Source organism: Belonocnema kinseyi, chromosome 2, assembly GCF_010883055.1.
Source record: "Belonocnema kinseyi isolate 2016_QV_RU_SX_M_011 chromosome 2, B_treatae_v1, whole genome shotgun sequence".
Taxonomy (NCBI): Eukaryota; Metazoa; Arthropoda; class Insecta; order Hymenoptera; family Cynipidae; genus Belonocnema; species Belonocnema kinseyi.
This window is the reverse complement of record NC_046658.1, coordinates 123,801,328-123,828,840: the sequence shown is the minus strand read 5'-3', so window position 1 is coordinate 123,828,840 and position 27,513 is coordinate 123,801,328. Positions and strand designations below refer to the sequence as shown.

Here is a 27,513-nt window from a genome sequence, read left to right as displayed (position 1 = left end):
AGCGAAAGAAATGTTTATTAGGATAAAATGAAGTTTTTTGAAAAGTATTACCTTAATTGAGTGATTCGTTAACAAAATAGAATCATTCAAATAGCACTGATAAACGAAGCGTTTGAAAATTGTCTAACATTATTTTGATACTGCTTGCAAAAAAAATGTCTGACTTTTTTATTTAACAAAACCAATTATTTTTCAATAACAGTTTAAAGGACAAGTTTTGAAGAAAGTTTTTGAAGAAAATTGCATTTTTTTCTGTTTGGTTGAAAATTGATCGTTTTTAGTTGAGTGAATGTGTTTTGTTGAGAATACGACTTTTCTGGTACAAAATTAATCTTCTTGGTTAATATTTCTTTTTCTTTTTGCAAATTTCCTTTTTTGTTTGAAAATATAACTATTTTGTTGAAAATGTTTGCGTGGGAGCCCCCCCCCCCTCTTCTGGGGGAGGAGCCCGGGGTGAAAATTAGTTTTTGTAATTGAAAATTCAACTATGTTTTTGCAAATTTATTTATTCAAAACTCCTTAAAAATTAATCTTTTTTGGTAGAAAATTAATGTTTGTGGTTCAAAATTAATGTGCTTGTTTGAAAATTCATTCATTTTGAAAATACATCATTTTAGTTGAAAATATTTTCTTTGGATGAAAATTTTAATATTTTATTAAAAATTTGATTTTTTTTGCTTAATAATTAATTTTTTATCTGAAAATTCAATTTTTTATTTTTTATTAAAAATCGATAGTTTTTAGTTGAAAATTCATCTTTTTTAGTAGAAAATTAATGTTTCAGTCTCAAAATTAGTGTTCTTGGTTGAAAATTCATCATTTTAGTTGAAAATGCATTTCTTTTTTAAAATTTTTAATTTATATATTTTTTTGTTGAAAATACTTAAAAAGATTTAGAAAGATATCCAAAATTGTCAAAAATATTTTCCATTTTGCAGGATTAAAAACAAATAGTAAGAATTCGAATTTATAAAAGATATTTGGAAGTTCTGAAAAAATATCAAAAATAATTGAAAATTTGAATAAATGTAAAACAACATGTAGATGTTTCGAGATTTTGATATAAAATGTTTAATCTTTCTAAGGATTTTTAAACTATTAAAAATTAATCGTACAATTTTTAATATTTCTAGCTTACAATTGCTTAAAATGATTTGCAGCTCAGTTTTGATTAATCTAAATTCAAAATTGCTTAGCTTTATAATTCGAATTTATTTATTTCATTGACCGTGAAAAAAATGTGCGAACCATGAAAAAACTGAGATGACCGGGAATTTTTTCATGTGATTAAATTGAATTTTTTCCATTTTTTTGTTGAAAATTCATTCATTTTGAAAATTCATCATTTTAGTAGAAAATGCATTTCTTTGGTTGCAAACTTAAAAATCTTGTTGAAAATTCAGTTTAAAAATTTTTTTAAATTGATATTTTATCAGAAAATTAAATTTTTCCATTTTTGGTTGAAAATTTATCGTTTTTAGTTCGAATCATTATACAAAATATTTAGAAGTTCCCAAAATAAAAAAATATATATATTGCAAATTTGAATAAATGTAAAACAGCATGTAGATTTTTCAAGATTTTTAAATTAAATCTTGAAGTTTTCTAAGGATTTTAAAACTATTTATAATGAAAATAATTTAACTTTTAATTTAAGAAGTGTTCAGTTAATAACAAAAATTTAATCGTATAATTTTTAATATTTCTAGCTTACAATTGCTCAAAATGATTTGCAATTCAGTTTTGAATTTGTTTAAATTAATTTTAAGAGAATATTGGAAAAGATTTCCAAACTTGTCAAAAATGAATTTGGAATATTGCAAGGAAATACTTATATTTTATAGGAATTGAACAAATTTAGGAAGAATTTAAAGCATTTTAAAAGGTGCTTTGTTCTGAATCAATTTCAAAAATAATTTGAAATTTGAAAAAATGTAAAATAACATGTGGTTGTTTCAATATTTTAAAATAAAATGTTGAGCTTTCTAAGGATTTTTTACATATTTGAAATAAAATTGATTGAATTTTTAATTTAAGAAGTGTTCAAATCAAACAGTTTTTTAATAAATATCTCTATAAAAGAAATTAATAACAATGAAAAATTAAGATAATAATTTCCCAAATTCAAGTCTTAATTCTTTTTTATTTAAAAATGTTTTGCAACATTTAATATTTAAAACTAACTTATACAAAATTTCGAATAGGAAGGCTTATAATTGTGAACTGTCAAGCATTGGAATCATATAAAATAAGGTTGTTTCGTATTTTTGTATTTTTAATCTAATATCTTAGAATTGTCCGTTTGTCAGTTTATAACAAAAATTGAATCGTGAAATTTTTAATATTTCTGACTTAAAACTGCTTAAAATGATTCGCAACTCAGCTTTTAATACTTCAAATGAAGAAATTTTTAGTTTTAGAGTTCGAATTTTTAAATTTCATTAACCGTGAAAAATGTTTGCGAACCGGGAAAAAAAATCGGGGATTTTTTTCTGTGAACAAAACGGCCATCCTGTATTTACACAACTAGTGTCTCTCAATTTCAGAACATTGAGCGTATCAGGACGTTCTAATCAATCGACACAAGTAATTTGCCGCACAGCAAGTCACATAGTCGAAAATTTTGGTTCATCCCTGCCGGTCTTGGTAACCGAGGCACTGACATTTGTTGAACGAAGTACGGCAGTCAGTGTTGGAGTTTCCGTAGACGGATGGGTCTGGCTAGTTTGCGGCCGACGTTTACTAGTTTGGCAATGCAAAACCACCATCCACGACATCAAACAAAGACGTACATTCAAGAGCCAGTGTCGCGAGCTTCTTCTGCCTCAGAGTGATCTGGCCCACAAAGCAGAATGCATTGCTGTTTGGCTCCCAATCGGGCACCAGGTGCCCAGTTGCATGGCAGTTTCTCCAGAAGGAGTCGTCCGATATTGGGCAAGTGTTGCCCATGAGGGCTCCTCCGTGGAAACGAGCGCTGAACTCGCAGGACAGGAAGTCGACTGTCTGACTTATGTGCCTGGTCATGGCTGTATTCTTGCGACTACAACTTGTACAGTTGCTCTTCTGCAATCCCAATTCTCGAATGGAAGAAACACCATTTCTTGTCGAGTTCTTCGCACAAGTCAAGGATGGCTGGGTGGAATTGGTAGGAGAATGTCTTCACTGATTTTCGGGGCGATTCCACAATCTCCAGTTGCAGAAACGGTAAGGATTCTTGATCATTCACGAGTTTATTGTTTTTTATTTGTTTTTTTTTTAATATATAAATTGCGTATTCAGGGTCTCCAGCCTTCTTGAAAATCTTGACAACCTGAAGGCTGTCACTTAAGTCACTCTTAGACACTTTATTTTTTTCAAGGCACTTTTTAGTCAATTTTATAAAGAAACAGTCACTTCAAGTCACTTTTTTCAAGGAAAAGGTCATTTTAGAGTTTTTACACCTTTTAGATTTATTTTATTAATATTTAATACAGGGTGGCCGCTGGATTTTGGGGAAAAAAAAGTGCTTTCCAAATTTGATTTCAACAGTTTTTTAAAAAATCAGTTGAAATTTTATTCATTTCAATTAGAACATCATTCAGTTTACAATACGTAATCCGAAAATCTTCTACTTTAAAAATCTTCTATTTTAAGTTTTTATTTTTAATTCAAAGAATTTTAATATGCAGGCTTGAATACTTAAATATTTTATTAAATCATTTTTTTAATAAATCTGTGCTTGAAGTAATTAAAAGGGAACAATAATTTATTTTAAAGAAAAACGATTCGAAATCCTTTCTAAATTTAAGAATTTCCAGATTGTACTTCATTTAAAATTTATACATTATTTTCAGTTTAAAAATAACTTCATAATAATGTATATTTTATAAAATATTGTTTCGGTCTAAAATATTCAATTTTAATCCATTCAATTAAAAATGTTTTTAATTGAGAAAAAGAATTACTATTGAATAGTTAAAAATATTTTACTGTCTATTTAAGGCCAGTAAATTAAAAGTAACAAACTTTAAACTGAATTGTTTTACACAGAAAGCTTTAAATCTCTAGAATTTCAAAGAGCTTTTAAACTTTTAACGTTACAATTTTAATTGTTCAATTTAAAAATGTTTAATTTGTCAGTGAAATTGTTAAATTTTGACGTATTAATAATAATTGAACACTTATTATTTATAGGGAAAATTTGAGAAATTTTAAGAGGTATTTAGAAGTTTTTAAAAGATTCAAAATTAATTTTGAAATTGAAATGATTTAATTTAAAACAAATTATAGATTTTTGCCGATTATTAAAAAAACTTTAGACGCTTTTCAAAAATTGTGAAAGGCTAAAAGAATAAAAACATTTTCTGAAGATTCTCAGAAAAATTGAAAATAATTTTTCATATTGAAAATTTTTATAAAGAGAATATTCAAAAAGATATAATAAGATTTCTTAAATTGTTAAAAAATAATCTAGAAGATTTGAAGAAATTGTTTTTAAATTTACATGATTTTCTTAAAAATTGTACGAAAAATTTGATTCATTTCAAAAGACATGTAGAAGTTCCAAAAAATTTCAAAAATAATTTTAAAGTTAAATAAATTTAAAACAACTTCTAGATTTCTCAGGATTTTAAAATAAAATGTTGAAGCTTTTCAAGGATCTTTCGATGTAAAATAAAAATAATTTAACTTATAATTTAAGAAGTATTCTTTTTTAAAAAATTTAATTTTTTAACTTTTAACGTTTCTAGCTTAAAATTGTTTAAAATAATACAATATAAAAAATGTAAAGTTCATTAATTCTTTAATTTACAGAATTGAAAATGATAACGTGGATTACATTTTTACAATTTTTGTCTGAATCTTTGAACTCATTAATTTTTAAAAGTTAAAAATTTTGCAGTTTATCTGCATTTCATTCTGAGCTGCTCCCATACTTCTTATTTGTTTAAAATACTATTAGTTTGAAATATAAGCTTAGAAAATGTATTGAATAAATCATGTATCCCTTAAAAACAAAATTTAGGTTGTGTTTTTCTGGGAATACCCTATATCATTTTTCTTGCTTATTTTCACGGAAAAAATACCCAAAAAACAGTAAGAATATTTCGGAACGAATTAGAAGAAAAACAAGAAGTAATGAATGGAAACAGTAGAGAAAAGAAAAAATGATATTTTAGATTTGATCTCAAAAAAGAAAAGAAAATTTAAGTAATATATAATTATGTATGAAATAATATACATATATTATGAAAATTCTGTTTAATATTGAAGTTTGAATTATTTTAATTCGTGGTTTTCCGGGTTTCTAATTCTAATCATAAGGTATTTTTGAATATAAATACGTTAATTGTATGAAAGGTTTGCTCAGCTTGCAATAAAATGAATTACAGTTTGTGTGAGATGTAAAATGTATTCTGAAAATCGTCACCTTGATATTCATCCCCAAATTTAGCACTAGAATTTCATCAAATCTTGTCAAAACAATCCCATAAAATATATTTGATAGACTAATTGCCACATTAGTCTGTGGCAGCCCCGCAATCTGGAAATCTTGAATTTTTCACTTGAACCATGAATTTGAATTTTCGTTGTGTTTAAAGCATTTATTTTATTGAACTATAAATAGTGATTGAAATCTTTTACTATATTGTGAAAGAAACATCTAGCTTAGAAGAAATTTTGCTAATAAAATGTTTTTTTATTTATCAAGATATAATTTATCTTTTGTTCATTACAGAATAAATCAAGAAATTTCAGGGCAATTTTGGTGGACTGTACTAATTATTTTATAGGTTGTAATGGACAGACTTTAATATTGTTCGCTAATATAAACTCTTAAAGTATACAGTTTTTGTAATATTCAACTTACAAACATTATAATAAAAATTATTAGTTGAAAATTTCGATGTTAATTCAGTTTCAAAATTAGAATGAACTATGACTATACAGCAAACTTTTAGAGGTGTTGACCACTCTGTTTTTGAATATACGCCAGATTTTAAATATTTTAATCATTCTAAATGAATACACAAGATTTCAGAAAGGTGTCAAAAATATTTTTAAAATTTCAAAGATTTAAAAAGAGTACATGATACCAGATTTCAAAGATTTTAAACAGTTTAAAAAGGTTTCAATAAATTTCAGAAGATTTCAAAAGATTTGAATGATTTGAAACGAACACAAATTATTTCACAAATATTTCAAGGTTTTCATAAAGGTTTCAAATTTCAAGATTTCAAAAGATTTCACGATGATTAAAAAAATGTAAGTGATTTCAAAGACTTTACAAAGATTTAAAAATATTCACAAATATTTCACAAAGACGACTTATGTTCGTAAATAAATAAATTCAATGAGAATTCATATGTTGTGATAAAAAATGTCATTATTCTGTTGAAACTGTAATTATTTGGTTAAAAAATCGTCTTTTTGGTTTGAAAGTCAACTCTTTTATTGAAAATTCCTATTTTTCATTAAAAATTTGAACTGTTTTCTAGAAATCCTGTCTTTCTGGCTTAAAAGTTCAACGTTTTTTAAAGGATTTGTATTTCTTTCTTGTCCATTTTTTCTTCGTTAAAAAATCAACTCTTTTATTGGAACTTGTAATTTAATTGATATTTGAACTAACTTCTTAAAAATTCATTTTCTTAGTTGGCGATTTAAGCATTTTGTTGAAAATTAATTTTTTTAAATTTCCTTTTTTAACTGTAAATGTAACTATTCTATATTTTTGTTAAAAAAATACCTCTTTTAGTTTCAGATTCAAATATTTGTTAAAAATTCCACTTTTTCAGTAAAAAATTATTCTTCTGAGTTAAAAATTAATTTTCTTTGATGTAATATTTCTATTTTTAGAAATCTTTTTTTTTTTTGATGAAAATGTAACTGTTTAATTTTTAGTTAAAAATTAATATTTTTAAAAATAAAAGTTTACTTATTTGGGTTCAAATTCATATATTTGAGTGAAAATTTGCACCTTTTGGCAGAAAAATAATCTTTTTGGTTGATTGTTCATTTCTTTAGTTGTAAATTCATGTTTTTTTTTCAGTTGAAAATTAATATTTTTTCACCAAAAATGGATCTGAAAAATTATCTTTTTGAGATTAAAATTGATTGAATTCATTTTTTTAATTCATAAAATTAATGTTCTTGGTTAAGAATTCATCTTTTGAAAAAAATTGTTTGAAAACTTGAGTTTTCTGTACAAAATTAAGCTTCTTGGTTCAAAATAAATTTTATTGTTGTTAAAAATTTACTTCTTTGTTTGAAAACTTATCTATTTTATTGAAATTTTGGGGGGCGGGGGTTGAAAGTTAATTTTTGTGATTGAAAATTCAACTATTTTTTTGCAAATTTATTTATTCAAAACTCCCTAAAAATTATTTTTTTTGGTAGAAAACTAATATTTGTGGATCAAAATTAATTTTCTTCGGCAAAATTTCATTCATATTGAAGATGCATAATTTTAGTTGAAATGGATTTCTTTGCTTGAAAATTTAAATATTTTGTTGAAAATTCGATTTTTTGTTTCAAAATGAATTTTGTTTAGAAAATTTAATTTTTCCATTTTTGGTTGGAAATTGATCGTTTTTAGCCGGAATTGAATCTATTTGGTTGAAAATTCATTTTGTATTCCTTTTTTTTTAACTAAATTTTCATTTATTCGATTTCGGGTGTAATTTAAAAAAAAAATGAAAATTCCACTATTTTGTCTAAATTAATTAATGAAAATAAATTTAGTTTTAAAAAAACTTTTTTGAAAATTTTACTTTCCTCATGCAAAATTAATCTTCTTGGTTGAAAATAAATTGTGTTGTTAAAAATTTACTTCTTTATTTGAAAACTTAACTAATTTGTTGAAATTGGGTGGGAGGGGTGAAAGTTAATTTTTGTGATTAAAAATTCAACTATTTTTTTGCAAATTTATTCATTCAAAACTCCTTAAAAATTCATCTTTTTTGGTAGAAAACTAATGTTTGTGGATCAAAATTAATTTTCTTCAGCGAAAATTCATTCATTTTGAAAATTCATCATTTTAGTGGAAAATGCATTTTTTGAGATAAAAATTTAAATATTTCGTTGAAAATTCGTTTTTTGTGTAAAAATTGATTTTGTATCTGAAAATTAAATTTTTCATTTTTTGTTGTTGAAAATTGTTAGTTTTTATTTGAAAATTCATCTTTTTTGGTAGAAAATTAATGTTTTTGGTTGACAATCAATGTTCTTGGTTGAAAATTCATCATTTTAGTTAAAAATGCATTTCTTTGCTAGAAAATTTGAATATTTTGTTGAAAATTCGATTTTTTGTTTCAAAATGAATTTTGTTTAGAAAATTTAATTATTCCATTGTTGGTTGAAGATTGATCGTGTTTAGTTGAAAATGAATCCATTTGGTTGAAAGTTCGACTTTTCTGGTACAACATTAATCTTCCTGGTTGAAAATTCATTCATTTTGAAAATTCATCATTTTAGTTGAAAATGCATTTTTTTAAATGAAAATTTAAATATTTCGTTGAAAATTCGATTTTTTTTGTAAAAATTAATTTTGTATCTGAAATTAGTTGAAAATGCATCTTTTTGGTTGAAAGTGCAATACTTTTACTTTAAGAAATCTAAAATTAAAAGATACCCCCCCCCCCCCATTGTCTTCCGTAATTTGTAGATGATCCCTGAAGAAAATTTGTTCTCTAAGTTTCTCTTTCTATTCAGAAATTGGTGAAAGTAGTTTGCAACAGTCTCAGCGAAAAAGGATCGAGAGTTTTGATCCTCGCAGGATCATCTTTACAGTATTGGTCATTTCCTCAAGGAGAATCGGAAAAAATGGAAGTTGAGGAGGACATTAGTCAGATCGTTTCGCAAGCTTTCCAGAGAAGAATTTGGGTATTTACTTTGGGAATACGTGAAATCGATTCAGTAAAATGATAGATTTATTGATTGATTAATTCAATTTGTTTTCGATATTTAGGAATCTAGTGCGTGCAATCCTCAGAATGTAGACACATGGTTAATTGATATGCAGCCTTATGAAGAGGGAATTGTTTTGTTGATGGCGGCCCACAGTCCCGAGGTTTCTCCGACGATACATTTTGCGATTGGTAAAATTGATAAAAAATTAATCTCCTCAGTTCAAAAATGATTACTGAGCGTTAATGTTATATTAATATATTTTTACAGGATTCATACCACTTAGTGGAACTAAAATAGGAAACGCCTTCAAATGGTTTATGCCAATTAAACTTGGCCATTTGATGTACCACGAAGATACAGAAGCTGTGGTTTTATCCTATCGATTCATTCTCTCCGGATGGGAAGCAATCATTTATAATCATCACAATGTTCTCATAATTAACAGTAAGTTCACTAAAGCAAAAATTATTTTCGGAAAATTGAGAGAATTTCGAAAAATGCCTCCTTTATTAATAATGTGATTTTTTCCAGCACTTGTTGAACATGAACAGGACAAAGTCGATATTGTGAGAGGAGGAGAAGACAGTATTCTAGGGGGTGCTTTATGTTCAGGAACTCCAGTCTTATTCACCAGAAATCTCGGACTTGTTTCGATCATTCCGAATGATTTTACGACTCAGGACTTTAATGCGTTAGTTGATTTTGATTTATAATTTTATCATTTCAGTCGTTTCTTACGGGCTGTCCATAAACTGCGTCATCAATTTTGGTTGGAAATTCTACTATCTGACGAAAAATTTAATTATTTTTTTGAAATTGCAACTAATTTATGAAAAACTTATCTCTTTGGTGGACAATTTAACTATTTTAATGAAAATTTATTTTTTTTTTGTTGAAAATTAACTTTTTCAAATGAAAATTTAACTCTTACACTTGTGGTCGAAAATTTATCTTTTTTAATTGAAAATTCATGTTTTTTAATAGAAAACCAATCGTATTCGTTAAAATTTAATCTTTTCGTCTTCTTTGAAAATTCATCCTATTAGATCTTTTATTAAAAGCTCGTATTTTTTGGTTCAATTTAACTGGAAGAAAATTCTTTTTTTTTTTTTTTTTGATAAAAAATATAAGTATGCAATTTTTGGTTAAAAATCCTTTTTTTTACAGCAAATTATACTATTTGGTTAGAAATTTAAGTATTTATTTGACAAATTACCTATTTTGTAGAAAGTAAACATTTTTCTTGGAAATTCATAGTGTCGGGTGAAAATTCATTTTTTTGTGAAAAGTTAATGTGTTTGGTAAAAAAAGTCACATTTTTTATTGAAAATTTAAAAAATTAATTGAATGCGAAACTCTTTTGTTGCATTTTTTTAAGTTTCATCATTTTATTTGAAAATTCATCCCTTTAGTTGTCAATTTAATTATTGCGTTGAAAATGCAACTATTTTATAAAAAAACTCATCTTGTTTGGTGGAAAATTTTTTTTGGTTGAAAATTGACTTTTTCAAATGAAAATTTAACTATTACACTTGTGGTCGAAAATGTATCTTTTTTAAATAAAAAATTCAAATTTTTGTTTAAAATTGATCTTTTTTAGTTGAAAATTCATCTTTTTGGCTATTTTATTTAAAGCTCGTATTTTTCTGGTTCAGTTTAACTGAAAGAAAGTTCATTTTTTTGTTAAAAATAATTTTTGATCAAGAATGTGAGTATTCCATTTTTGGTTAAAAATTCGATTTTTTTAGCAAATTATACCATTCGGTTAGAAATTTAAGTATTTATTTGACAAATTACCTATTTTGTAGAAAGTAAACATTTTTCTTAGAAAATTCATAGTGTAGGGTGCAAAATTCAAGTTTTTTGTGGAAAATTAATGTTTTTGGTTAAAAAATCACAGTTTTGATTGAAAATTCAAAAATTTAATTGAATGCGAAACTCTTTTGTTGCATTTTTTTAAGATTCATCATTTTATTCGAAAATTCATCCCTTTAGTTGTAAATTTCATTATTTCGTTGAAAATGAAACTATTTCATGAAAAACTCATCTCTTTGGTGGAAAATTTAACTATTTTGATGAAAATTAATTTATTTTTTGGCTGAAAATAAACTTTTTTAATATGAAAATTTAACTATTACACTTGTGGTTGAAAATTGATCTTTTTTAGTTAAAAATTCAAATATTTGTTTTAAATTTATCTTGTTTCGTTGAAAATTCATATTTTTGGCTATTTTATTAAAAGCTCGTATTTTTTGGTTCAGTTTAACTAGAAGAAAGTTCATTTTTTATGTTAAAAATAATTTTTTTTATAAAATATATAAGTATTCCATTTTTGGTAAAAATGCATTTTTGTGGAAAATTATATTATTTAGTTAGAAATTTAATTATTGATATGAAAAATTACCGATTTTGTGGAAACAAACATTTTTCAGGAAAATTCATAATGTCGGGTGGAAAATTCATTTTTTTTGGTGAAAAATTAATGTTTTTGGTGAAAAAAATCGCATTTTGATTGAAAATTCAACAATTTAATTGAATGCGAAACTTGTAAATTTAAATATTTTGTTGAAAAATTTTTTTTTTCGTTGAGAATTCATTCTTTATTTATGGTTGAACACTGATATTTTTAATTGAAAGTTGATCTTTTTTCGTTGAAAATACTAACTATTTGGTGAAAAATTCATATATTGCGTTCAAAATTCGTCCTTTTTTTTGCACAAACTTAATTTTTTCGGTTAAAAATTAATACTTTTCAGTTCCTTATTCAACTTTTGGATTGAAAAATAATCCGTTTTGTTTGAGAATTTAACTATTTTTTAGATAATGCGTATTTTCGATCATTCGTATTCGATTAAATTCAACTGAGTTTTTTATTTCGAAGTAAAATCTTTCTTGTTTGAAATATCAGGTATTGCATGTTTCGTTGATAATCTATGTTTTTTGTTGAAAATTAACTGCTTTGTATGTAATTGATCCTTTTGGTTCAAGAATTCAACAATTTTGTTGAAAAGTCATGTATTTTGTTGAAGATTCGCCTTTTCTTACCCTTTTCTTAACACCTTTTTTTAATTGAAAATTCAACTATTTCGTTTAAAATTCACGCTATTTGTTAAAAATTTGATTTTTTTAGTAGAAAATTATCTTATTCTTTGAAATTTAATCTTTTTAAAACGTCTTCTTTTCGGTTCAAAATTCAAGTATCATAGGTAAATATTTTTCATTTTAGTTGAAAATTGATTTTTTAGGTTGAAAATAAAATAATTTGATTAAAATTAAACTCCTGTTAAAAATTCACCTACTTGGTGGAAAATTATTATTTTTTGGTTAAAAATTCTACTATTTGGATTTTTTTCGTTTAAATCTTGGTTATAAATTCATTTTTTAGTTAAAGCATTCAATTACCGTGTTTAATATTCTACTATATTGTTCATCGTAGAAAAGTCATCTTTCTTGGTTGAAAATTAACTTTCAAGTAGAAAAATTCGTTCCTTTTGCTTAATAGATTAAATATTTGTTTGTTAATGCAACTGTTTGTGTACAAATTAATTTTGTTGCGGAAAATTCGTCTGTTTGGGTTGAAAATTCATCTCTTTTGGTGAAAAATCTTTTTTGTTGAAAAATTCAACTATTTTTCTTTAGTTCGTCTTTTTTTTAAACAATAATCTTCATGGTGGAGAATTGATCTTTTTTGTTTACAATTTAACTACTTGGTTCAAAATCAATTTTTTATATGAAAATTCAACATTTGGTAGAAAATTCTTGTGTTTTGTTGATTATTCGCTTTTTTTTGTAAAAAAATTAATGTTGTTTGAATGTTTATCTTCATGGTTGAGGATTCAATTTCTTTTAATTCTTATTTTTTGTTTTATTTTACTAGTTAAGAATTCGCTTTTTTTGGTTGAAAAGTAATTTTTGAAACCAAAAATTTAACTACTTGGTTGAAAATTCGCCTTTTGGTAGAAAATTAACCTTCTTGGTTAAAAATTCATATTTTTAGTTTAAACAATCAACTATTTTGTTGAATTTTCAACATTTATGGACGGTCTCTTATTTAACAATTAATTATTTTATTATATTTATTCTATATAACTAATTAATTAAATCTGAGTAACTAAATTCGCTTTTTTTCGTAATGTAGAAGTTATTCCGATGTTAGCGCGAGTGTGGATTATAGTTGTAACACGAGTCTTGCTGGTGAGAATTTTTATACCGCTACAAGCAACGAGGAATTGCAGGAAATGTTTTGTAGATCGGATCCGGCTGCTCAACTCCGAGCCGCTTTTCTTCTTCGTTTGCGTCAAAATAAGGTAAATATTTTGAAATTTTTCTTCTAACTGAAGGGAATTTTAAATTTCCAGGGTGGCCACCAACCCGGGAGAAATATCACACCTGGAGATTTCCCATATTTCATAATTTGCGCATTTTGTAATTCTTGAAAGTTTCCAAATAGAAATTATATAATTTTTAAAGTACTTAGAATAATTAAAATTTAAAGGCTTACAATATTTCTTGCATTATTTAAAATTCTGCAATTCGTAATAGTGAAAGTGACAATGACTTTCGATTTGAAAAAATTACATTTTTTAGTAAAAAAAAATCTATCCAGTCCTTTTAAATGTCACTTGTTACTACATATGAAAATTATTAATAATATATTTTTAGATTGATTTGCGGAGGTTTGGAATTTTTAATTTCAATATATTGTTGTTTCAAATTCAAATATTCAAAATTTTAGGACCATTTCGCTATTAAATATTTCGAAATTTTATCTTAAAGTCCTTGATAGTCAGTTTTGAATTTAATAATTTTTGATGTAAATATAAAGCAATTTTTCATTTAAAAGCATGAAACTGTACATTTTCAAAACATGAAGTCATAACCTAGCAATATTGTTTGCTATTCTTTATCTTAATTTTTAATTTATATTAAAGATCTTAAAATTCTCCGATTCGTAGTAGAAAATGTAAACAAATAAGTCATTTCAAATTGAAAAATATTTTATATTTGAAAATTTCTAGAATTGATTATAATTCTAAAGGAAGATTTGAAATAAAAAAATTCAAAATGGAGTTTAAAATAAAAAACGATGAAAATTAATCTATGTGAATTTGATGCATCAGTAAAAGGACACTTTCGGTAATTGTAAGTAATTACAATTTTAGATTTCTGAATTTTGATTAACAGCCCTACATTTTACATTTTTTCCTTTTTAAGGTTTTAATTTTAAATAAAAATTGAATTGGTTAAATTTTGGAAAGTATTATCAGCAATTTGAAAATTATTAATTCTTAAGCGATTTTAATTTACTTGCAATCATTGAAATTTTAAAGTGTTTGAGTATAAAAGTTTTAATAACACAATTTTTGCGACTAAAATTTTTTTCAGTTTTAAATGAAGTTCTCATTCATTTCAGTTTCAACGTTTGGGAGTATAAATTTTTTTATTTTAAACGTTTCCCATTTAAAATTACTATATATTTAAAAAGGTTTTTATTTTAAATAATTTAATTCATTTTTCATTTTAGAAAACGTCTTCTAGTTAGTTTTAATGTTAACTTGTAATTTTATTATGTCATGACAATTTAAAATTCTAGAATATCAGAAGCTTGGCATTTGAAAGATTCAATTTAGTTTTCATTATTAAATTGTCAATTTTTAGTTGCTTTGAATTCAAATTATTCAAATTTAAAAGTCTTCAATCTTTAAATGTTTATGTTGAACGCTTTTAATTATAAAGAATACAATTTCAATTGCTCTTAATTTTAAACTACTCAATTTCCAAAATTTGAATCTTAAATATACAATTTTTAACGTTTTTAAATTGTCATATCTTTAAGTTTTTAATCTAGGATCATTCTAATTTCATGATTCTCCAAATCAAATAACAATTATTTAATTTTTAATGCTTCGACTTAGAAATTATACAATTCAACTCCTTTTTCTATTTAAATTGTCCAAAATCGTTGGTATATTTTTTTAAATTTCAAGAGCTTGCAATTTGAAATTATTAAATATTAACTATTATTTTTAAAATATTTAAAACCTTATATTAAAAAATTGGTTTAATAATGAAGTTTTAAATTTGCATATTTTCATGTTACTAAATAGAAATTCAGAGACAGGAACGCGCGATTTGCGCCTGTACATTTGCTGCTAGTGTGCAATAAAACGCTTGTCTCTACTTTTCTTTATTAGACGGAACAATTTCATTATCCTTCTTATTATACGATTTAAAAATCAATTAATTTTTTGCTAAAAGGTTTGCTGACATTTATCGATTTCCGCAATTTATAATATATGTGAAAAAACCGTGGGTTTTGCAAAGAAAGTTAATTTTTTTATTAACCGGGAGAAATCATGAATCTTCACCGGGATAAAACCGGGAACAACAATTTTTTTAAATGGCCACACTGTTTACTAAGTTGATGAAATTTTTAATTTTTCAGGCGCAGTGCGAAGAAATTCTCTCCCAACTTTTCCCGATGCAAGAAGAACCCGTTATGGACATTGATGCGAATCTTGATACACTAATTTTAAAAGTCGCGAAGGATTTAATCGACGATTATCCGGCTAATGATCCCCGGTGGACCAATCATAAAGATTTGTGTATGTTTTTATTTTAATCGGAGTGGCGACTTAACCGGGAAACCGGGAAAAATCGGGCAATTACCGGGAGTTTAATTTAAAAATCGGGAGTTTACTTCTGATTGCATCAAAATTTAAGTTTTCATTATTTTAATAATTATGATGAACTTAGAAAAGTGATTTCTACTTTATCTACAGTTTTCTTGAAAGGATGAGTGGGGGGGAGTTGAGACATTTTGTTACTTTTTGGTTGCAAATTAAACTGTTTAGGTAAAAATTTATTTTTTGTTTTAAAATGCAGCTCTTTTATTAGAACATTAACCTTTTGTTTTTTTATTCATATTTTGGATTTAAAAGTTCACCTTTTTTAGTAGAAATATTGCATTTTTCTTGTTAAATATTCATACTTTTTGGTAAAAAATTCGACTATCAAGCAGAAAATTAACTATTTTGTTTATAATTCTCATTTTGTTGTTGGAAAGTGTACTGGAGTCTTCTTCGGATGAATACTTTTTGATTGAAAATGCTCCTCCTGTTTTGATGAAACATTAATTATTTCGTAGAAAATTTACTTTTTATTTCTATTTAATATTTTGGTATTAAAAAGAGAACTGAAATTGTTTCTGTATGAAAATTCAACTATTTTTTGGAATAATTCTTTTTTATTATTATTAAAAACTCATATGTTTTAGGAGAAATTTTATCTTTTTGGGATAAAAATGCAACTATTTTGTAGAGAATTCATCAATTTTGTTAAAAAGTCACCCCTTTTTGGTTAAAAATTCATCTTTTTTGATTGAAAATAAATTTTTTTGGTTAGAAACTTATTTTTTGTTAAAAAAAAATATACTTTGATCTTGAAAAGTCAACTGGAATCTTTTTAACAAAAACCTCAACTATTTGTTTGAAACTTTACCTTTTTGATTAAAAAATTCACCTGTTTTAGTCGAAATTTCTTTTTTTTTAATGAAAATGCAACTTTTTGGTTGAAAAATATTCTTCTTTGCTTTTGAGTATTCAACTATTTGGCTTAAAAGACTTTTTGAACCACTTTCTTAAGAAATCATTTTTTTTTTTTGAAGATTTATAATTTTAGTTGAAAATTTATCTCCTTTTTTGAAAGTTTAACTATTTCGTTAAAAAAATAATATTTTTTAATAAAATTTTTGCTTAAAATTTATTTTTTTTTACTGAAAATTTATCTTTTTGGCATACAATTCAAACGTTTCAGTTGAAGATTTATAATTTTAGTTGAAAATTCATTAGTTTGGTTGAAAATTAGTTTCTTAAACTGAAAATTTAACTAATTCCATCTTTTGTTGAAATTTTATCTTTTCTAGTTCAAATTTTAACAATTTGGATAAAAATTTGTCTTTTTTTAATTGAAAATTCAACTATTTCATTTAAAATTCACGTTATTTGTTAAAAATTTGAATTTTTCAGTAGAAAATTATCCTTTTCTTTGAAAGTTAATATTTTTAAAACGTGTTCTTTTCCATTAAAAATTCAAGTCTTATAGGTAAATATTTTTAATTTTAGTTGAAAATTGATTTTTTGGGTTGAAAATAACATTAATTGGTTAAAATTAAACTCTTGTTAAAAATTCATTTATTTGTTTAAAAAATGAGCTTTTTGATTAAAAGCTTGTTCTTTCTTTGGATTTTTTTTGGTTGACTTTTTTTTATTGAGAATGTAGACTGAAAATTTCATTATTCAATTTTTATTTGAAAAATTATTTTTTTAGTACAAATTCTTTTTTTTATAGAATCCTTGTGGTTAAATATGCAACTATTCCAATTAAATATTTACAATTCTGTTCGAAAACTCATCACTTTGTTTGAAAATGTAACTTAAAATGTAATTTACTCCAATTTAAAATTGCATAGTTGAAGTTAAAAATGTATCTGTTTGATTAAACATTAATTTTTTTAACTTAAAATTTAATTACTTAAGTTTTAGTTTACAATTTCTCTTTTTTAGTAAAAATCTATTTTTTTATTTGAAAATTCAATTATTTCAGTTGAAGATTTAATTGTTTTAGTTGAAAACTCTTATGTGTGGTGTAAAATTAATTTTTTTAAATTAAAAATGTCACTATTTCATTTTCGGTTGAAGATTCTTTCAGTTAAAAATTCAACTATTTGGTTGAAAATTTGTCTTCTTTAATTAAAAATTCAACTATTTCGTCAAAAATTCATGTATTTTGTTGAAAAGTTGATATTTTTGGTATAAAAATTATCTTTTTATTTAAAAATTCATCTCTTATGTTCAAAATTTAACTATTCCAGTTGAAGATACATAATTTTATTCCAAAGTTCCTCACCTTGGCTAAAAATTGAACGTTTTCTTTAAAGTCCGTTCGTTTTTTTTCTTTCTTTTAATTAATATTTTAAACTGAAAGTTTAACTATCCGTTTTTGGTTAAAAAATTGATATTTTTCAGTGGAAAATCAAAGTATTTGTGTCAAAATTAATTTCTTTTGCAATGTTTTGCTCTGTCATGAAAATAAATGTTTGCGTTTTGCGGAAAACATGAATATGTTACTTTTGAGTTGACCAGAAAAATTGAAAAACTAGACTAAGAAAAACCGGAAAATGACCGGGAATTTGAGATCGTCCGCCGAATTGCCACCCTGTTAATATTTTGGGATTTTAAAGACCTTTTCTACACTTTTTTCATCTTTTTTTTATTTTTTTGTCTTTTCAATTGTTTAATTTTTCAGCCATAACGTTAAACTCAGTTACTTCCATGCACATTCCGCATCAGTTGGAAGCGAAGCAGAAGGCCCTAGACCTCTTCATATCTTTTTTGAAGGAATATGGCTTGTGGGATAGAGTAAGTAAAAATTATCTTCTTATTCTTATTCTGGTTTTTGAGAAGGAGTGGATTCTATTTTCTAATTGTTTCAGTTTTGCGCTGTTTCTTATAGAGGAATAATTATGTCGACTTCGTACGTTTTGGCTGAGTATGCGGAAAAAATCGTAGCTTCTTTGTCAATTTACAATCTTCAACAGAGGTGGGTACAACTTGATTAATAAAAAATAATTTATTTCAGTTTTTCTTATTAAAAAAAAGGCTAATATGTACACAAACTTAATTTTAAATACTTTAAATTGATCTATTTTTATTAAAAATTTAAGGAATTCAATTTAGAATAAATCTTGATTTAAATTCCTTTTTAGCGCCAACCATCTTCAATCTAAAAGTTATTGAACTCTATGTTTCTCTATAAAAAAACATCTTTTTCATGATTAATGCGTATTTTAGTTTTTTTAGTATCACCTACAATAGGAAATTAAATCAAAATTTTGCAAAATTTTGTGAAAAAAAAAACATTTTCTGCTATACAAAATGTTAAGTTTTTCATGAAAAATAATAACATTTCCTAAACAATAATTTAAAATACATCAAACAAGGAATTGAATTTTACTTATCTTAAAAAGGATTCAATCTTTTTTTTCTTTAAATATTTAAATTAAAGAAAAGTCGGATGCAAAAACGCTTTAGTAAACTTCAACGACAAGAACCCGTTTTATGCTACACGAAAATTGACACAAAATTTAGGTTTCAATTAAGCAATTAATTTAAAATATGTAAAAAAAATTAGTCTTCAATTTTACTTTGACCTACTTTAAAAAGGGCTCGATAACTTATTTAATTTTCTGTACAAAATACTTCAAAACCATCATAAAAAAGTGTTCTACAAAGAAAAGTTGAGTTTAAGAACTTTTAGATAGACAACATTTTTTTTTAATTTACCATGAAAAAAAATTACACAAAATCTAGATTTTTGTAAATAATTTTGAATTGTGGTTTTTAAAAATTAGAAAGGAATATAAAGCACCCTACACATCTCCTTCCTTCTTTTTTTATTTTTTCAAACACACAATAAAAAAATTGTAAACTACTAAAAAAAATGTACGAGTACATAAAATCTAGATTTCTTGTAATTTTTTTTGTATTGTGTTGTAAAAAATAGGAAGTAATAAAAAGCAAAATCCCTTTCTTTTTTTTCAAACTCACAATAAAAAAAAGTACTACATTAAAAATTACATAAAATCTAGATTTTTGTAAATATTTTTGTATATGATTAAAAGAAATAGGAAAGAATAAAAAGCGACCTTCACATCCCTTTCCTTCTTTTTTTATTTTTTCAAGCTCACAATAAAAAAATACTATAAAATCTAAATTTTTGTAATTATTTTTGGATTATGATTTAAAAAAATGAAAACAAGAGGAAGGAAAAAAAATTATACTGCACCTGCCTTTTTTATTAAAATTTTTTTTAACGCACAATAAAAAAAATCGTCTACAAAAAAATTACATAAAATTTAGATTTCTTGTAAATATTTTTGTATTGTGGTTTACAATAAATGAAAACAAGAGGAAGGAAAAAAAACTAACCTTCACATACTTCCCCTGCCTTATTTTTTTATTTATTTTTGTTAATTCACAATAAAAAAAAATTCATCCACAAAAAAATTACGTAAAATCTAGATTTCTTGTAAATAATTTTGTATTTTGATTTTAAAAGAAAAAAGTCACCTCACATCCTTCTCCTTCTTTTATTTACTTTTTTAAAATCAGAATTAAAAAATCTTTTTTTTTTAATTTACAAAAAAAAAAAAAATAAAATATAGACATTTTGTGAATTGTGATTAAAAAAAAGTCGTAAGAAAAAAGGTAAAAGTGGATTTGGAAGTTGCTTTCTTTTTTTTTTCATCTTTTATTTATTTTTTTTTAATTTCCAAAAAAATGTTTACTTATTTTTTATTTTTAGTATGAAGTTACTATGGAGGCTTCAAACTTTGTATGATTATGGTGTGTTTTTTGGGATTTAAAAAAGGCATAGAATCGCTAGCCAAGACATGTATCAATTTTTTTTCAAAAAAAAAACTATTAATTTTTATGTTAAACTGGCATTTTTCTCAATATTGAAGACAGTTAACTTTTCCTTTTTGATTCTTATGAGAGGTTCTTTTTAACTTCTAAATTCCGAAAAGAAGTTTTACAGGGTTTAAAATTTCACTAATGAATAGCGATTTTTTATCTGAAAATAAAGTTATTGGTGTTTTGCGAAAAATATAAGATAAATAAGCGGGAAAATTTTAAAAGGAAATTTTTTCTCCTTGAATGTTTTTACAAAAAGTTGGACAGGTATTTTTTTTATATTTACAACCACTTTTTTAATATTTACAAAAATGCGGTTGGGCCGAAAATACTGAATTTTCCAGCACATTAGTTAATTGATACGTTTTATTACTAATAAAATTCTCTGAAATCGGTTATTGTATTAAATGCTACTAACAAAATTTGTAACCATTGTTTAATTTAGAATTTTTTATATAAGGGAAAATTACATTTTTAAGATCCAGTTAACTTTTATTACAATTTTTTTTGTTTATGTATGACATATGACTTCAGTTTCAAAGGACAAGCAAGTTATAATTTCCATAGATCTGGAAAAAAATATTCTCAGACGTTACGATTATTTTAAATTTAAATTTTAATATAAATAAATTGTAATATAAAATTAAATAAAAATGTATTTCATTCGTAAATGTAGCCACGGATTGAACTGCTTTTTGAAAAATTGTATTTTCTTCTATTAAAAATTAATTTTTTTAACTGAAAATGTAAGTATTATATTTTTCATTAAAAATTCATTTTTTGTTTGAAAATTGAACTTGTTTTTTTGCTGGCAATGAATTTTCTTAACTGAAAATTGAACTATTATAGTTGAAAATTCCATTATTTTAGTTTAAAATTCAACTTCTTGGTTGAAAATTTAGCTTCAATTTTTTGTTAAAAATGTATATTTTCTATTTGAAAATGCATGTATTTTGTTGAAAATTCGTCTTTTTTGTCAAAAAATTACTCTTTTTTATTGAGAATTCAACTATTTCAGCAACAGATTCAACATTTTAGTTGCAAATGCATCCTCTTGGTTAAAACGTCATCTATTCCATTTGAAGATTCACAATTTTAATCGAAAATTCATCAATATGGTTGAAAATTGAACTATTTTGTGGAAAATATATTGTTTTTGTTAGTTTAAAAGTCTTCTTTTTTGAGGGAAAATTAATCTCCTTGCTTTACAATTTAACTACTTGGTTAAAATTTAAACTCTTGTTAAAAATTCAGCTTTTTGGTTGATTTTTTTTTAACTTTAAATTTAACGAAGCCAGTTGAATTTTTTTTCGTTTTAGTTAAAAGTTCATCTCTTTGGTTTGAAAATGAAGTTTTGAAGCAAAATTTTAAGTATTTACTATTTGTTTGAAAATTGATTTTTCCTCGATGAAAATGTATGTATTTTGTTGAAAGTTCGTCTTATTTAGTCAAAAATTAATATTGTTGGTTGAAAAGTCATGTTTTTGAGTTGAAAGTTCAACTATTCCAGTCAAAGATATTGAAAATTCGTTTTTGTTTGAAAATTTATTCGGTTTAGTTAAAATTTTGATATTCAATTGAAAATTCATGTATTTTGTTGAAAATCGGTTCTTATTGTTTGAAAATTAATTTTTTTGCTTGAAAATTTAACAGTTTATTTTGTTAAAAATTAATTTACTTAACAGAAAATTTAACTATAATAGTGGAATATTCCATCATTTTAGTTGAAACTTTAACTTTTTGGATGAACACGAATTTTTTTGGTTGAAAATTTCTATTTTCTATTGGAAAATTCACCTATTTTGTTGAGAATTCATCTTTTTTAGTTTAAAATTGAAGTTTTTTAGTAGAAAATTCGACTATTTGAGTTAAAATACATGCATTTTGTTGAAAATCGGTTCTTGTGGTTAAAATAAAATTTTTTTGCTTGAAAATTCAACAGTTTATTTTGTTAACCATTAATTTTTTTAACAGAAAATTTAACTATAATAGTAGAATATTCCATCATTTTAGTTTAAAATTTACCTTTTTGGTTGAAAACCATTTTTTTTTTTTGGTTAAAAATTTCTATTTTCTATTGGAAAATTTGTGTATTTTGTTAAAAATTCATCTTTTTTGTCAAAAACATTAATTTTTCGGTTGAGAATTCAACTATTCCAGTTAATGGTTCATCTATTTAGTTGAAAATTTATCTGTTTGGAATACAATTTAACTAGTCGTTTGAAAGTTAAACTCTTGTTAAAAAATTTTTTTGCTGAAAATTCAACTAGCTAATTGAATATTCCATCTTTTTAGTTAAAGTTCATCCCTTTGGTTGATAATTACGTTTTTAATTAAAATTTTAAGTATTCAATGTTTAGTTCAAAATTTATCTTTTGTCGTTGAAAATTTATGTCTTTTTTTAAACATTATCTTTTTTTTGTGTAAAGTAAATATTGCTGGTTGAAAACTCATGTTTTTTATTAAAAGTTCAACTATTCGAACTAAAGATATTGAAAATTTTGTTGATGTTAAGAATTTATTCGTTTTAGTTAAAAATTCCATTATTTGGTCTAAAATTGATCTTTTTTAGTGGAAAATTCGACTATTTTGTTCAAAAGTCGTATTTTTAAAAATAGAAAATTCATCTTTTTGGTTGAAAATTTAACTATTGGTAAATTAATTTCACGTAAAGTTATATAATTTCCTATTTTCTTAAAAAGTCTATTTTTAAGAATATTACTATTTTTACACATTTAGATATTTAGAGAGAATGAAAAAAAAAATTTATAATTAATTCGCGAAATCGTGAGCATATTCATGTACATATTCTAAGTCGATTGTTTTAAAAAATGCGAAATATTTGAATGGCTCCATATTATGAAAAATTTAACCTGTAAAAAGCTTGAGATACCTGAAGAAAAATCTTGAAATGTCAGAGAATTTATTTCCAGAATTTGAGTAGACACCTTGAAATTATATTCGTGAAAATATAGTTTGCAAATCGACATGATTTTATGCTAGGAATAAGAAAATTCAAGTTAACACATATTTTATGTGTTTTTCTACTAATTTTCTGTGTTCACAAATTCCTTTAATAAATTTTACGATTTAAAAAATTGCATGCCCATATTTTGATACTATTTTTCGAGAATTATACCACTATAAACACTATTTTTTATCTCTGAAGTAAGCCCACGCCCTGTAGATATTTAATGAAGAATTTTTATTTAGGTATGTGGATCTTGTAGACTCGATAATAGAAAAAAGTTTGAAACCTGAGGCCTACGTTTCTGAGGAACTTAGCCCACACGATATTTTCTATCGAGAAGTGAGCACAGTTCACAGATTTTTGCCGAATTTGGTCAATAATGCAGTCGAAGTGACTCAGTCAGAAAGACCTGCCCAACAAATTGCTCAGTTTCTGATGCAAGTTAATACAATTCTCTTGGTAAGGATTTAAATACTATCCTAAAAATGATTTGTTTGAATAATTGAGAATTTGGATAATTCTAATATTTAAATTCTAGAGTATTTTACACGAAGTTGTGAAATTTAGACAATATAACGCAGAGAGATTCGCGCCTTCAAGATGTTCGAGTGGAATTGCGGAATATCTTCCTTGGACGGCAGCTACTGGAAAACACGGTTTAAGAACTTGTCTTAACACAATGGTAAGAAAATAATAAATTGATATTGAGATTAAAAAATTCGAACTCTTACAAATATATCAGGGTGGCGACTTAATCGGAAAAAATCGGGAAATGCCCGGGAAAAAAACGAGAAATGACCGGGAATTGAATTAAAAAACCGGGTATTTACTACTGATCGCAATAAAATTTAAGTTTTCATTATCTAAATAATTTTGGTCAATTTATAAAAGTGATTTCTACTTTATCTACAGTTGCAGGGCATATTTGTAAAAACAGTTATCGTATTTTTTATTTTAGGACAGGGATTTTTGATAAAGAAATATAATTTCACTTGGAACAGGGAATTTTTTTTAAAGAATTAAAACTGGGATTTAGAAGAAAGGAGTTTAAAAAATCCCTCTTTCAAGTTAAAATTCGTCACAATTTGAAAGTTCATTCTTCAAAATTTTAGAAAAATAAAATACTTCATTTCTGAATTATAATATAATTTTGTTTAAAATCTTCATTTTTTCTTGAAAATTCAACTACTTGCGGTTAAAAGCTAAACTCTTTTGTTAAAAATTAATCAATATTATTAATTAATTAATATAATTAATATTTTTAATTTAAAAATTAAACAATTTTATTTTTGAAAATTCATATTTTGGGTGGAAAATGCAAGTATTCCAGTTAAATATTCATCATTTTAGTTAGAATAAAATTTACTTGGTTAAAAAATAAACTCTTTTGTTGAAAATTAATTTTTTGTATTGAAAATTCATTTACTTTAATGAAAAGTGAGCTATTTGATAAAAAACTTGTTTTCTCTTTTGATAAAAAGGAATTGTTTTACCAAAAATTTAACTATTTTATTGAAAATTTGTTTATTTTTGTTTTAATAATTTTTATTTTAAACTGGAAATACCGTTCCAGTTGAATGTTCCATATTTTCAGTTAAAAATTTACATTTTTTTGGTTCAAAATTCGTTTTTTTACTGTAAATTTAATTATTCAATTTTTTGTTGAAAAATGATCTTTTTTAGTTGAAAACTCATTTTTTTAGTTTAAAATTCCACTGTTCCAGTTGAAGATTCATAATTTTATTTGAAAATTCATTTTTTCGCAATTTTTTGTTCTGTCACATTAAATGATGTTTGGAATGGCATTTTGTGACAAATATAAATGTTATTTTTAGTTGACGGGGAACATTGAAAAACTTGACCCTATACTTATTTTATCATTTGAAGTAATCAAAACTGAACTGCAAATTAAAGGACTTTTAAAATAGAAACTTTACCGATTTTTAATTCGGAATTTTTTTATTCAAGCGCTGAATAATTTACACTTATAAAATAGAAAGCTTTTAATAATTTCCAATTACACAATTTTAAATTGAATCTCTTTAAGCTGAATAATTTTAATTTTCGATTTCTTCTAAATTGTACAATTTAAAGATTTCTGGTTAAAAAAATATAAATCCATGCGATCCTTTTCAATGTATAAAATTAAAACTAAGTCTCCCTTTCAACTAAAATTGAAAATAAAAATTTCCAAACTTTCATCTGTATGTTAGGAATACAAAAACAATTAATAGCCAAAATTACCTCCCTTAAAAAGTCTATAAAAATCTTAAGAACAAAAACAAGGTACTCTTCTAATTAAAAAAAAAAAAATTACTACCAATATTTCGTTCCTTCCTAAACTTTATCCTTTCCAAATCAATAAAAATGTTCAAAATAAAATTTTTCCTCTTTTCATTCCGAAAAAATGTACTCGCGTAAACGCAACAAAAATGTGGAAACAAAAAAATTAGTCTTTTTTTTTAAATCGGAGAAACATTTAATAACCAAAATTTTCATCCTTCTGACTCATTAAAAATGTTCAGAACAAAAGAAGTACCTTTTCCAATTTCAAAAATCTTGAAACTCAAAATTTCATTCCTTCCAACTCGATAAAAATCTCAAAAATAAAAAAAAATCATCTTCTAATTCAGGGAAAATTATTCGGTGAACTCAATGAAAAAATTTTAAATAAAAAAAGGTCCCCCTTTCGATTCAGAAAAAAAATCTAACAAGAAATTATTCACGTAAACTTAATTAAAATGTTTGGAAGAAAAAAAGGGCCTCCACCATTTCAGAAAATAACAATTAATAATCAAAATTTCATCCCTTCCAACTCAATAAAAATGTTAAAAGTAACAAATTTTCCTTTTCCAATTCAGAAAAAAAGATTGATAATACAAATTTCCCCCTACAACTCAATAAAAATCAATAAAAATGGAAAAAATTTAAAAAATGTCCCGCTTCTAATTTAGAAAAATAATTAGAATCGAAATTTCCTTCCTTCTAACTCAAAAAGAATGTTCAGAACAAAGTAAGTGCCTCATCCAACTTAAAAAAACCTAAAAACACTAATTTCTTTCCTTCCAATTCGATAAAAATCTTTAAAATAAAAAAATGTCCCTAATCCAATACAGAAAAATTGCAAATCGAAGTTTTCTTCCTCCCAACTTAATAAAAATATTAAAAATACAAAATTATCCTCTTCCAATTAATAAAAAAGATTGATCATAAAAAGTTCCTCCCTTTAACGCAATCAAAATGTTTGAAAGAAAAAATAGCAACATTAATTTGCTTAACTAAAAATTCAACTTTTCACTTTTTGGTCGATAATTATATTTTTAGTTTGAAATTCATATTTTTGTTAGATTCTTAGAATCATATTTTTGCTTAAAAGTTCAATTATTCTAGTTAAGGAATCATCATTTTATTTTCAACTTTAACTGTTATTCTAAAGTTCGTCTATTCCAGTTATAAATTCATTTTTTAGTTGAAACTTCATCACTTCGATCAAAAATGTAAATATTTTTTTAAAAATTAGGTTTTTTTTTTGTTAATTTTTTTTTACAGAAAATGTAACTATTCTAATAGAGTATTCCATAATTTTAGGTAAAAATTCACCTTTTTGGTTGAAAATTAATTTTTAAATTTAAATTCAATAATTAAATTTTCAGTTGACAATTTTTTTTTAGTTGAAAATTTATATATCTTTTTGAAAATTCGTCTTTTTTGGTAGAAGTTTAAATATCCCAGTTAAAGATACGTCATTGTATTTCAAAATTCATTGGTTTGGTTTGGGAAATGTATTAGAGCACAATAAAGTACGTTTAGGTACTGCATTTTGGTAGGAACTTCACTGAAAATTATTTCATCTTTTTTCTGAACCTCAACATTTTTCGAACGTTCGAACTTTTTTTATACATAAAATATCGGTCTCAAACTTTGAGAAATGCAAGAGCCGAAAGAAAACTACGTTTAAGTACAAAGCTTAATAATAAAAGATGTAAAAAAATATATTTCAACAATCAATTCCAACGGCATCAGCCGCTAACGTTGTACACAAAAATACGAACTCTCTAGAGCCTCGTCTAGTGGCCACCAGGTTTCGTTTTTTCGTGTACAACGTTACCGGCTAATGCCGTTGGAATTGATTGTTGAAATATATTTTTTTACATCTTTTATTATTAAGCTTTGTACTTA

General features: G+C 24.6%; 1 protein-coding gene across 2 annotated transcripts in view; it reads left to right on the top strand.

Annotated features, from left to right (window-relative positions):
* Window positions 1–27,513, top strand: part of LOC117168191 (nuclear pore complex protein Nup133) — a 47,741-nt gene that overhangs the window by 4,487 nt on the left and 15,741 nt on the right. For both annotated transcript variants that reach the window (XR_004466470.1, XM_033353652.1), the window contains exons 2-12: window positions 2,547–3,204; window positions 8,692–8,862; window positions 8,948–9,077; window positions 9,157–9,333; window positions 9,421–9,580; window positions 13,028–13,196; window positions 15,335–15,494; window positions 18,196–18,308; window positions 18,383–18,489; window positions 23,577–23,793; window positions 23,873–24,016. Coding sequence is in view for 1 of the 2 variants with exons in the window: in XM_033353652.1 (XP_033209543.1) it covers window positions 2,547–3,204; window positions 8,692–8,862; window positions 8,948–9,077; window positions 9,157–9,333; window positions 9,421–9,580; window positions 13,028–13,196; window positions 15,335–15,494; window positions 18,196–18,308; window positions 18,383–18,489; window positions 23,577–23,793; window positions 23,873–24,016 (2,206 nt within the window). In the remaining variant the exon portion in view is untranslated. The remainder of the gene's footprint in view (window positions 1–2,546; window positions 3,205–8,691; window positions 8,863–8,947; window positions 9,078–9,156; window positions 9,334–9,420; window positions 9,581–13,027; window positions 13,197–15,334; window positions 15,495–18,195; window positions 18,309–18,382; window positions 18,490–23,576; window positions 23,794–23,872; window positions 24,017–27,513) is intronic.